Source organism: Amphibalanus amphitrite, unplaced genomic scaffold (assembly GCF_019059575.1).
Source record: "Amphibalanus amphitrite isolate SeventyFive unplaced genomic scaffold, NRLGWU_Aamphi_draft 001477F_arrow, whole genome shotgun sequence".
Lineage (NCBI taxonomy): Eukaryota > Metazoa > Arthropoda > Thecostraca > Balanomorpha > Balanidae > Amphibalanus > Amphibalanus amphitrite.
The window spans coordinates 85387-98249 of NW_024882970.1; the positions used below are offsets into that span (position 1 = coordinate 85387).

The 12863-nt window shown below is 49.7% G+C and overlaps 1 protein-coding gene across 1 annotated transcript; it reads right to left on the reverse strand.

Moving 5' to 3' along the window:
- Positions 1-5861: 5861 nt before the first annotated feature.
- On the reverse strand, positions 5862-11457 carry LOC122373327. The gene is made up of 2 exons (XM_043351285.1): positions 11440-11457; positions 5862-7565 (listed from the first exon to the last, which is right to left on the reverse strand). Exon 2 carries the CDS (start codon positions 7490-7492, stop codon positions 6947-6949), a length of 546 nt encoding a protein of 181 aa, XP_043207220.1. The 5' UTR covers positions 7493-7565; positions 11440-11457; the 3' UTR covers positions 5862-6946.
- Between the last annotated feature and the right edge of the window lie 1406 nt (positions 11458-12863).

Below are 12863 nucleotides of genomic sequence, written 5' to 3' on the forward strand. Positions count from 1 at the left end.
AGTATAACGTCGATCGTCAACCAAAAGAGGCCCAACCACATGTTCTAATCAGTGTATTCGCAATACGCTGAGAAGTATGCAATTTAGTACCAATACAACTACTACAGAATGTGTTTACACATGGATATTACACTGAACGAACGTGATATAAAATATGTGTATATCAGATACAAAACGAATGCAATAGTTACGACCCCATAGTTGATAACATGGAATACAGAGTCGTAATGAACTGTGGACACTACAAGCACGACTTTTCCAACAAACATTTTAATCGACGAATAAGCACGCATCATATTCTTCACATGTGTATTGAAGAAGACGTCAATAATCAAACGAAGGCAATGTTTAGCAGTACTGTGGGTCGCAAAGGGACTCACGTTCCGAACTACTTAAAAACAAGTTGTCATCTTGCATGTAATCGTAATTATCTATATGGAATATTCATTCTCTGATGGTCTATATACAAAGTGCATATCTCATCGCCGTGGCTATCCACATATCAGAGTCACATAACACCAACAATCCCGTCCACACCTCAGAGTGGCATAACATCACCTCTCCTGTCCACACCTCAAGGTGACATAACACCACCCGTCCTGTCCACACATCAGAGTGACATAACACCACCTCTCCCGTCCACACCTCAGAGTGACATAACACCACCTCTACTGTCCACACCTCAGAGTGACATAGCACCACCTCTCCCGTCCACACCTCAGAGTGACATACGGAGCAGAAAGGGCAGCACGCCCCAAGGGTCCGGGAAGCGGCGTCTGCGTCTCTCATGCTCCCTGGCCGTCTCCGGGTCGTCCAAGAGCCGCCGCATCTTCACACCGACACGACAGGCCGTCCGCAGCGCCGTCTGACGGTCCATACCGAGCTTGGTGTGGAAATTGAACGCTTGGTCCTTCCACTTTAAGGCCCAGCTCAGAAACCTTTCATGATATGTTTCATATGACTCCAAATCATAAGTCGAGTACTTTTTCATCACGTTCGTGCTGAATCTTTGATGGTACTCCCACATGTCCGGTACACTCTCCCTGAGAGCCCGGCTCAGCAGTGGGATGTTGAGCAGCAGGTCACAGAGGTCACGCGGTGACCTCAGGTCAGCGGGCAGGCCAGCCGGCCGCTCTGTTTCCGGCAGCTGGTGCTGATGTCTCAGCCAGGTTCGCACCGCGTCAGGATTCCCCAGTAGGATTCGCAGGTCATCTTGAGTGAGAAGACCCAACAGAGAAGCCGCGTCCCAGACGAAGCAAGGACCCATTGAGGTGAGGTGGGCCTGGAAAGTCACGTCCGTTGGGGCCACGATCAGAGCATTGTACAGACGAGTCTGCAGCCTGTACCGATGACTGAATGGTACGAGCAGCTTGGCCACAGTCGATGACGTAAACTGCTGTGAAGGTACCAACGCAGACAGCAGGAATTCTACGAGAGGTGTGGTTGACAAATGCAGATGACCACAAAATGCAACCTGTATGCCCACTGTGATAAACCATCGAGCCAGACAGGCACGCACCCGGCGCTCCGTTAGTTTCGTGGTCGTCTGTGTCAGCATCTCCTGCAGTTGAGGCTGATGCACACACAACTGACGTGCCAGAAGACTAGTCAGGTTTCTTTTCATGTCGTGCAGAGCCCTTTTCATCACCTTTCGCTCTCCCCGACTGGTAAATTGAAGTAGGTTCACCCGACTCCAGAAGTAGCACGGAAGGTTTCTCGTGTCGACAGCCTCTTTCAGAAAGTCCAGCAGTTTGATGACACTCTGAGAGACGGTTGTCCAGTCATCATTTGGTGTTTGCTCGCACAGCCACAAGAGCGCTGTCTTGACATAATATGATTTTATCGTCTTACCGTTTTCTACCGCTGCCCTGCAGACTTTGAAGGCGATGACGGCATGCCTTTGCCGATCAGATAGTAAGGAGGCCAGTATGAGCTCGGCTCTCGAGAAGGATATCCTGAACTCAAACCTTTCAGTGCTGCTCCCTTTGGCACCCACCGGCACCAGGTGTAGGCCAAACTGTCTGATATTGTCCCTGACGGCTTCTGGTGGCCAGTTGTGCTGGCGGTGACGAGTGAAAAACTCGTCAGAGATGAACCACACTGTGACGTGCAGACAGGGAACATCGTCATAGTCCACTGCTTCATGCATAGTTGCTGCATTATGCGAATAGGAGATAGCAGGTCCGCTGACGCCTTTTACCATAATTTCTGGTCTCAGTCCTATTTTTTGGAAGTCCTTGAATAGTTCTATCACATCCTCGGCCTTAAAGAAGAGCCTCTCTTGGTGAGGGCAGTTGTCTCTGCGCTCCTGCAGCAGCAGCACGAAGCCGGGGTTCTCCGTCTCGTTGATCACCAGGCGAGGAGGCGGGTCGCTGTCCGGACCCCCTAGATCGGCAGCTCTTGTCGCTTCATAACAGGCAATGTCGTCAAAAGAGCTGCTGGTGGGAGCATCGGGCAACACCCAGTCCACGGGACCCAGCTCATGCATGACGTCCACGTCAGATGTGGACAGGCATGTCTCCGGCTCAAGTAAGCCGCTCAGCCCCTCTGCGTAGCTACCAGACACAAATCTATTAGTTACCTTAACACTGTTGAGCAGTGAGCACAGACAGTTTGCATGAGTGATCAGTAGTTCACGCTGCAATGGAAGACCAAACAATGCTTTGGCATTGGCTTGTCTGCTGGCCATCAGCACGTGTAGTAGCTGATCATCCCTGGCATTATAGGAGTCAAACCACTTGTCCACCACCAGATCGAAGTGCTCGCCGCAGGCCGCCATCACCCGAGCTACGTCTGGGTGCTGCGGCGTAGCCGTTCCCTCACCGCTGCCACCACTGGCCGTCCTCCCTGGGTCAGACATCGCTGTGCTCCGTCGCGGTCAGGTCACACCCGCAGGCGGTGGAGGTCGGGCAGCTCGGTCACGGCTTACGTCACCGAAATATGACTGCTGGAGGTGGAGACATCAGCCCGATTTACTCCACCAGCGGAACGCTCACGGGTCATGAAGGGACGTTCATTGTGGCCTGGTCTGATGTCCATCGCTCTGAGTTGCATCACTAATAGCTGTCCGCCACTCTAATTTGCATCACTTTTCACTGTCCTCGGCGATTGGTCCAATCATTTTCTGTTGTTCTTGGTGGACAATGCCATTTTTTTTCAACGGCGTCGTGCGACAATTTTTACCACATTCTTTCTTTATGCACTTTTTTCATTACTATCTGATTGCGAGCATGTTGACTATCATCACCATTTGTTTGTCCGCAGTTGCAAATTTCATTAGTCTCTGTTTTCCTCAGCGCTAGTTTTCACTTTTATCGCATGTTCTCAGCAAAAAATTTCATCACTGCTCGTTATCCTCGGCTCCAGTTTTCACCACTATTCGTTCTGTGTACGATCCTCAGATGTTCCAACACACACGTCCTAGCGGTCGTCGCTGAGCTCCCTCACTGACAGACTCACTTCATACACTATCAGAACTGAAAAACTGCTATCGGTCACGAGACTAGAGGTGAAAGATGAGTACAGATACGGCGGTTTATAGAAATCCTAACTAGAGATGCATCACAACTAACTAAAAATATCACTTCCATTCAATGGTTGGTCCTTTCCTGTCTGTGTATATTGTATAATCATTCGTGTTCATATTTCGTGTTGGTAAATGCCGGCCAAAGAGCTGTACCTGTTGTAATTTCGTACCTCTAGTTGATAGGGCCAGTGGTACCACCGAGATATCTTATCAATACACGACTCGGTGGCGTGCAGGACTGTCTTGCCCGGCGTCCGGCGATGCAAGAGGGATGCAGTGGTGGGGTGGGGGGGGGGGGACAAGCTGATTTCTACAGAATCTACTGTAGGTGTTCTTGCTTTTGGATAGTTTGTTACAATGACTGATGAAGCCACAGATGAAGAACTTACCTGTTTTCAACTTGGTAGCAATAACTCTGAAGCCTGCATGATTTGAGTTTGGCGCTGTTTGGACCTTTCTCGAGTCACCAGCCGAACAGCTCCCCTCCTCGGGTCATGACGGGGGTCAGAGGTCATGACCGGGGTCAGAGGTCACCAGTATCGTCGGCCCCGTGACCGCCAGTGCACCGTGCCCGAAGCCCCCCGTCGGACCCCCCCCCCCCCCAGACGCCAGTCGATTTCACGTAGCACAGGACAGAGTACACAAGCAGTCATACCTTGTTCGGATGATTAGCAAAGGCAGCCTGGCCATCACGAGGAGCGCAGGGATGCGGAGCCGTGGAAATTTCAGACGGCTCCGGCTCCGGCTCCGGCTCCGGAGAAAAAAAATCGGCTCCGGCTCCGGCTCCGGCTCCGGGTGAAATGTTATGGCGGCTCCGGCTCCGGCTCCGGCTCCGAGTAAAATGGTCCGGCTCCGGCGGCTCCGGCTCCGGCGGCTCCGGCTCCGACTCAGTACATCCCCTACGCAATCAATTAAATACGGGTGGAAGAAAAATTGGATTGGTTAATGGTTATACGCGTTACTCTTTGCCATGACCGGCTCACCGCGTCCCCGCGCAAACGCACCTCGGAGAGAACTGGCAGAACAAAGGGCTAGGAAGCGATGGCATTGGAAACGCAGTCGCCGCGAATCGGAGTTCAGTGAACCATCGTAAGCTGACACCCGTCTCGGCTGCATTGGGGGGTGAGGGGTGGGGGGTGTGTGGGATGAGACGGTGCTGGGAGTCGCAGTCCACTGCACTGGTTTGAAAACAATGGCCGTCACCTGATGACTGGTCCTCATGTTCTGGGGATGCAGTAGACGTGGGGGGGGGGGGGGGGGAGAGCAAACAGGAAGTTGTTTGCGTACTGTGGGATACTGGGAATATTCGGATTTTTTCATTCACTTGATGGCCCATGACGTAAGTACCATATGTTTTACTGCCTTGTACTGTCAAACCGAACTAGATCAATTATTTTTTTTTCCTCTTCAAAAAATAAAAAGGAGCCGGAGTCGCCCCCTTTTTTGGCGGCTCCGGCTCCGGCTCCGGCTCCGGGCTATATTGTTTCACGGCTCCGGCTCCGGCTCCGGCTCCGGGCAAAATATGCCGGCTCCGGCGGCTCCGGCTCCGACTCCGCATCCCTGCTTGAGCTGTATCAGTATCGATCCACTTATTGCAGTGGAAATTTTCCGTTGCAGATCCATTTGCGTCATGCAACATATACTTGATGCAACTATCGATGCAACTATATCGAGCCCACCTCGGCTGTGCCATCGGCAGTGTCAACAGCACTGAAGAGGTCCCGGCGCGTCGCCGCTCTGAAGAGCGGCGGGGAATGCGGCTCCCTGCAATCGGCGGATCAGCTTCGACCGTCGGCTCTCGGCTATCGTCTCTGAGGGGCCCCTCCTATGACAGGCATCAGCTGGCAATTATAAAATGTTAGTGACACCAGTCCAGGACTGAAGGGAGTAATAACAAAAGAGCAAGGGGCGACAAAAAACTCTCAAATGCGGCAACCCTATGCACCTGACCACGGTTTTGACATTGGGATCCACGCCTCCTGATTCCCGGTGGAGGTATACTGGATCAAAATGACGTCATTAGGCGTCGATGGTATAACTTGGAGGAAACGTGCCTTACTTTATGCCTCCTTGTGAAGTTAGCTCTCATCATAGCGAATACCACCCCTATCAGTAACACGTAAATCTAAATGTGTTTGGCGCTTTTTGCGTTTGTGATAAGTTGCCTAAAGTGAAATATTTTTGAAACGGCCATCAAAACCTCATAAAAAGCTGTCTTGTACCGGAATCCCGTAAAGGTAGCTGATCCAATATGCATACCTGAAGTGACCATTCGTATAGATGTGGCGTATGATCCTGAAGTATAACGTCGATAGTCAACCAAAAGAGGCCCAGCCACATGTTCTAATCACTGTGTATTCACAATACGCTGAGAAGATTGCAATTTAGTAACAATACAACTACTACAGAATGTGTTTACACATGGATATTACACTGAACGAACGTGATATAAAACATGTGTGTATCAGTCATCAGATACAAAGCGAATGCAATGGTCACGAACCCAAAGTTGATAACATGGAATACAAAGTCGTAATTAATTGTGGACACAAGCACGACTTCTCCAACGAACATTTTTAATCGACGAATAAGCACGTATCATATTCTTCACATTTGTATGGAAGAAGACGTCAACAATTATACGAAGGCAATGTTTAGCAATACTGTGGGTCGCAAAGGGACTCACGTTCCGAACTACTGAGAAACAAGTTTGTCATCTTGCATGTAATCGTAACTATCTATATGGAATATTCATTCTCTGATGGTCTATATACAAAGTATCTCATCGCCGTAGCTGTCCACATCTCGGAGTGACATAACACCACATCTCCTGTCCACACATAGTGACATAACACCACCTCTCCCGTCCACATCTCAGAGTGACATAACGCCACCTCTCTCGTCCACACCTCAGAGTGACATAACATCACCTCTCCCGTCCACACCTCAGAGTGACATAACACCACCTCTCCCGTCCACATCTCAGAGTGACATAACGCCACCTCTCTCGTCCACACCTCAGAGTGACATAACATCACCTCTCCCGTCCACACCTCAGAGTGACATAGCACCACCTCTCCCGTCCACACCTCAGAGTGACATAACATCACCTCTCCCGTCCACACCTCAGAGTGACATAGCACCACCTCTCCCGTCCACACCTCAGAGTGACATAACACCACCTCTCCCGTCCACACATCAGAGTGACATAACACCACCTCTCCCGTCCACACCTCAGAGTGGCATAACACCACCTCTCCCGTCCACACCTCAGAGTGGCATAACACCACCTCTCCCGTCCACTCCTCAGAGTGGCATAACACCACCTCTCCCGTCCACACCTCAGAGTGACATAACACCACCTCTCCCGTCCACACCTCAGAGTGACATAGCACCACCTCTCCCGTCCACACCTCAGAGTCATAGCCTACGAAGCAGAAAGGGCAGCACGCCCCAGGGGTCCGGCATGCGGCGTCTGCACCTCTCATGCTCCCTGGGCGTCTCCGGGTCGTCACAGAGCCGCCGCAGCTCCACACCGGCACGACAGGCCGTCCGCAGAGCCGTCTGGTCGTCCATGCCGAGCCTGGTTTGGAACAATAATGCCAGATCCTTCCACCTTGAAGCAGTATCCAGAGACTCTTTCATGTAAAATTCGCACTCTTCCACATATGGGTCTCTTAGCGACCTCGTACTCCATTCACTGATCTTTCTGTACGTGTTCCACTTATCCGGTACACTCTTCCTGAGAGCCCGGCTCAGCAGTGGGATGTTGAGCAGCAGGTCACAGAGGTCTCGCGGTGACCTCAGGTCAGCGGGCAGACCGGCCGGCCGCTCTGTTTCTGGCAGCTGGTGCTGACACCACAGCCAGGCTCGCACCGCGTCAGGATCCCCCAGTAGCTCCCGCAGGTCATCTTCAGTGAGGAGACCCAACAGAGGAGCCGCGTCCCAAACGAAGCCATGACCCATTGAGGTGAGGTGGGCCTGCGAGGTCACGTCCGCTGGTGCCACAGTCAGCGTTTTGTACAGTCCAGTCTGCAGCCTGTACCGGTGACTGAATGTTTGAAACAGTGTTCGCCACGGGCCCCAAAATCCCCAGCCCAGCCCGGCCCGGGCCCATGGGTTCAGAGCCCGGCCCAGCCCGTAGCCCGCTCTTGGCAAATATTCCAAGCCCAGCCCGGCCCGGCCCGGCAAAAATAGCAATCTAGTTATTGTCTTAGTCTATTGCTATAATAAGCATGATTGATTACACTATTTTGAGAACAATTCAAATTGCATGAATATTAACATGGCAATCATGACTCCTTTCTTTTCAATGAATATAATCATTTCAAGCACCTATGGCACAAATTTTAACAGCAACAGCAAGCACCTCAGTCAATTAGGTCATGATTACACACCTATAAAAAGTTTACATGATTATATTAACTACATTCTATGAGTAAAGTTATCTTGCAAGCTGATGTGTGTGAACATTATCATTCATAATTGGTGACTCTAATGCATACTTGAAGGAAGTATTTGCCACATACTCTATACTTCCCAGCACTTACCAGCAGAAAAAAGCTTGACTTATGGGAATTGATGAATCTGTCTGGGATTGACCTTGCTGTTAAATTCACTCCATAGATGCTGCAATATCAAAAGCCTGAGAAAGCATACAAAATAGGTGACACTAACTTTAGCACTGTCTTCCAAAAAAAGAGAAAATCAATCCATTTATCAGCAAAACTGATCTTATCTATTTTCAATTCATGCCCACGTGTCAACCAAATCTCTGTGGACAACTATCTGCTACTTTCCTTGCTATTTTATGTTAGGCTCTTTTCAAGATATTGATATCGCTAGCAGCGTAAGCAGAAAACATGGTAAACTTGAAATGTCATTGGGTACTTTTGCGACTTTAACGCATCATCATCATCGATCAAAAATGAGCGAACACTTCTTTATTGTCGCAGCTGCGGCAGGTAGCGATTTTGACCAATTGTATAATAAAACATATATGATCAAGTTTTTGTTTTGTTTTTCGTTCGAGTTTTCAGACTTCGTGATTAAGGTTTCATTTCTTATTTGTTTAATTTTGTTTTTCACCTTGATACTTACTTTAAAAACGTATTTATTTGATAAACTGTTGTGTATATTACCTAGATGCCGCCACATAAACATAGGGCCGCCGCATGGCCGCCGCCATGATTGCAAATCTTGTTGAGAAGGGGCTGGTTTGTTGTGACTTATTTTGACAAATTTATGGACATTTAAAGAAGCTTTCGTCGCGAAATACTCTGTAGAGTTCGTCGTTACTTACAGTGTGTTTTGTGAGTATCCTTTTAAGGTTCTGTTCGTTAAAAAGCCGTCGGTGAAGGAAAAAAGACTGTGTTGGAATTGTCTCACTATCGCCATATATAAGTGTTAAACTTAATGTAGCCCTGTGGCCCATCATTGTTGAGTGGCTTCTTAGTTTTTGGAGTTGTAGTGCTAAGTAAGTTATTCTGATGACTACATTTTAACTTTTATTACAAACTAATGATGCTAGAGATTCTCTGATCTTTTTGGTTGCGGAATTTTTATGAAAATCCTCCTATGTGTGACATGATGTGATATTGGATAATTCTCAAGATTCCCAAAATTCAATAACAAGTAGGTTTTCTTTCACATTCCTTAAATTTGGTTTAGTTTTTGTATTTTCCCAGTGGGTTTTGTTTGCATCAGTTTCCAAATTTTCTTAAATTGACATTAGTCGCAAAACCCATAGTGCACAAAGCTCTTGGCCCGGCCCGTCCATAGCCCGTTAACTAATGATATTTGGGGGCCCGGCCCAGCCCGTAGCCCAGCCCGGCCCATGGCCCGTTGGGCTGGCCCGGCCCGTGGCGAACACTGGTTTGAAACATGTTGGCTACATGTGAAGCCGTAAGCTGCTGTGAACGTACCAGCACAGGTAGCAAGTTTGATACAGCAGGTGTTGCACTGATGGTTAGATAGCCTGACAGGGCCTTCACTAAGCCAATCATGATGCAATACCGAGCCAAACGAACACGTACCTGGTGCTCAGTGAGCTGCGTGGTCGTCTGTGTCAGCATCTCCTTCATTGCAGGCGCATACACACACAACTCACTTGCCAGAAGGGTGTTCAGATTTTGTCTGATGTCTTGCAGAGCCTTCTTCATGACCTCCCGGTCTCTTTGACTGGTAAACCGGAGCAGGTTCACCTGACTCCAGAAGTAGCACGGAAGGTTTCCCGTGTCGACAGCATCGTCCAGAAAGTCCAGCAGTTTGATGACACTCTGAGAGACGGTTGTCCAGTCATCCTTTGGTGTTCGCTCACACAGCCACAAGAGCGCTGTCTTGACATAGTAGGACTTCACCATCTTGCCGTTTGATACAAGAGCTCTGCACAGCTTGAAGGCAATGACAGCATGTCGTTGTCGATCAGTTAATAAGAAGGCGAGTAATATCTCCGCCCTTGAAAAGGATATCCTAAACTCAAACCTTTCCGTGCTACTCCCTGGGGCACCCACCGGCACCAGGTGTAGGCCGAACTGTCTGATGTTGTCCCTGACGGCTTCTGGTGGCCAGTTGTGTTGGCGGTGACGGGTGAAAAACTCGTCAGGGACAAACCACACTGCAACGTGCAGACAGGGGACATGATCATAGTCCACAGCTTCGAACATAGTTGCTGCATTATCCGAATAAGAGATAGCAGGTCCGCTGACGCCTTTTGCCATATTTTCTGGTCTCAGTCCTATTTTTTGGAAGTCCTTGAATAGTTCTATCACATCCTCGGCCTTAAAGAAGAGCCTCTCTTGGTGAGGGCAGTCGTCTCTGCGCTCCTGCAGCAGCAGCACGTAGCCGGGGTTCTCTGTCTCGGTGATCACCAGGCGGGGAGGCGGGTCGCCGTCCAGACCCATGAGATCGGCAGTTGGTGCCGCTCCTGTAGTGGTATTATCCGCTGAACTGCTTTTTGAATCATCGGGAGGCGCGCAGTCCACCGGACCCAGCTCAATCATGACGTCCGTGTCCGAGCTGCATTGGAATGTTGTTGGTCGGGCTGGGTCGTCCAGAGCCTCTGCTGTGCTACCGGAGACTACTTGGTTTTTTAGTATAATGGAGTTAAACGGTGAACATTGGCAGTTCACGTATCGGGATTGTATTGCACGATGGAAAGGACGAGACCACAGGACATCGACATTGGCCCTCCTCACAATAATGCTGCCATTAATGAATTGGTCACCCTTTCCCTTGCCATACAAAGCATCAAACCAGGCATCCGCGACCAGATCGATGTGCTCGCCGCATGCTGCCATCAACCGAGCTCCGTCTGGGTGCTGCGGTGTAGCCGTCCCTTCACCGCTGCCACCACTGGCCGTCCGCCCTGGGTCAGACATCGCTGTGCTCCGTCGCGGTCAGGTCACACCCGCAGGCGGTGGAGGTCGGGCAGCTCGGTCACGGATTACGTCATCGAAATGTGGCCGCTAGAGGTGGAAATTTCAGTCCGATCTACTCCACCGATGGAACGCTCACGGGTCATGAAGGGACATTCATTGTGACCTGGTTTGGTGTCCACCGAGGCTGATTTGCATCACTATTAACTGTCAGCGACTCTAATTTGCATCACAGTTTACTGTCCTCGGTGGTCAGTTACATTCACTTCTGCTCTTCTTGGTGGACAATGCCATAACCTTTCACCGTCTTGTGCGATAGTTGTCACCACGTTTCTCCTTTTAGGCGCTTATTTTCATTGCCATCTATTTAGGCTTAATATCACTACTATTCTTTGTCCTCAGGTACAAATTTCATCACTAGTTCTTTTCTTCAGCGCCAATTTTCACCACTTTCCCTTGAATTAAGCATCAGTTTTTTTTACCACCACTTCTTCTGTGTACAATACTCAGGTGCTCCAACACACACACACGTCCTACCGGTCGGCGCTGAGCTCCCTCACTGACAGACTTACTTCACAGTTCACACACTATCAGAACTGAAAAACTGCTATCGGTCACGGGACTAGAGGTGAAAGGTGAGTACTGATATGGCAGCTGATATGGATCCTATAACTAATGATACATCACAACTCACTAAAAACATCACTTCCATTCAGTGGGTCGACCCTAGGTTGTCTGTGTATAGTCATGTGCGCTCATATTTTGTGTTAGTAAATGCCTACCAAAGATGTAACCAAAGATGTGATGTAATTTGTGACCTGTTGTAATTTTGCACCTTTGGTTGATAGGGTCAGTGGTGCCACCGCGATATCTTATCAATGCACGACGCGGGGACGTGCAGAACGGTCATGCCCGGCGTCCGGCGATGCAAGAGGGGTGCAGTGGTGGGGTGGGGGGGGGGGGGGGGACAAGCTGATTTCTACAGAATCTACTGTAGGTGTTCTTGCTTTTGGATAGTTTGTCACAATAACTGATGAAGCCACAGATGAAGAACTTACCTGTTTTCAACTTGGTGGCAGCAACTCTGAGGTCTGCATGATTTGAGTTTGGCGCTGTTTGGACCTTTCCCGCACTGAAAACAATTTAACCCAAGGCTGGCGAGTAAACCGGTGTTTTACGGGTACCCCTATCCGCAACCATTTTTAACCACCCTCCCAGGAGTAGTGCTAGGTCCCATTGCGGTGTAGTCGTACTTGCTCTGAGCGGATACAACCGCTGTCAGCGAACAAGTCCGCTGGGAGCAGGGACGACTACACTGCAATGGGACCTTACTGTACTCCTGGGAGGGTGGTTAAAAATGGTTGCGGATAGGGGTACCTGCAAAACACCGGTTTACTCGCGGGCCTTGGGTTAAATTGTTTTCAGTGCGAGTCACCAGCCGAACAGCTCCCCTCCTCGGGTCATGACCGGGGTCAGAGGTCAGCAGTATCGTCGGCCCCGTGACTGCCAGTGCACCGTGCCTGCAGCGCCCCCCCCCCCCCCCCAGACGATAGTCGAGATCACGTGACACAGGACAGAGTACACCAACATCCACACTTTGTTCGGATTAGTGAAGCCAGATAGCCAATCTGAACGAGGCGGTAGACTGAATCATTGTCAGGCCACTTCCTATCACGAGCTACAGAGCGGCTAGGCGCAGTTTGAGTGTGCAATATTTGACCCACGCCACGTTATGAACCATGTAGTGGAGGTTTGTCCACATTCAGCCCAGATTCGCATATTTACGCCTCGATAGCGAGTTGCGTTGGAGGAGCCCAGCTGCATCGGAACCGGTCGTTTATATTTTCGTACGTTTATTTTATGTTATTTTGTGTATGCCCATGAAAAGCCATGCTATTTATCCTGGATTTTTCATAAAATATACCTACTCTGTCTTAATTGATATGATTGAGCCAGCGCCA

Coding starts and splice junctions, on each gene's coding strand:
- LOC122373327 (XM_043351285.1), bottom strand. CDS start 7,492: ATGGGTCATGGCTTCGTTTGGGACGCGGCTCCTCTGTTGGGTCTCCTC.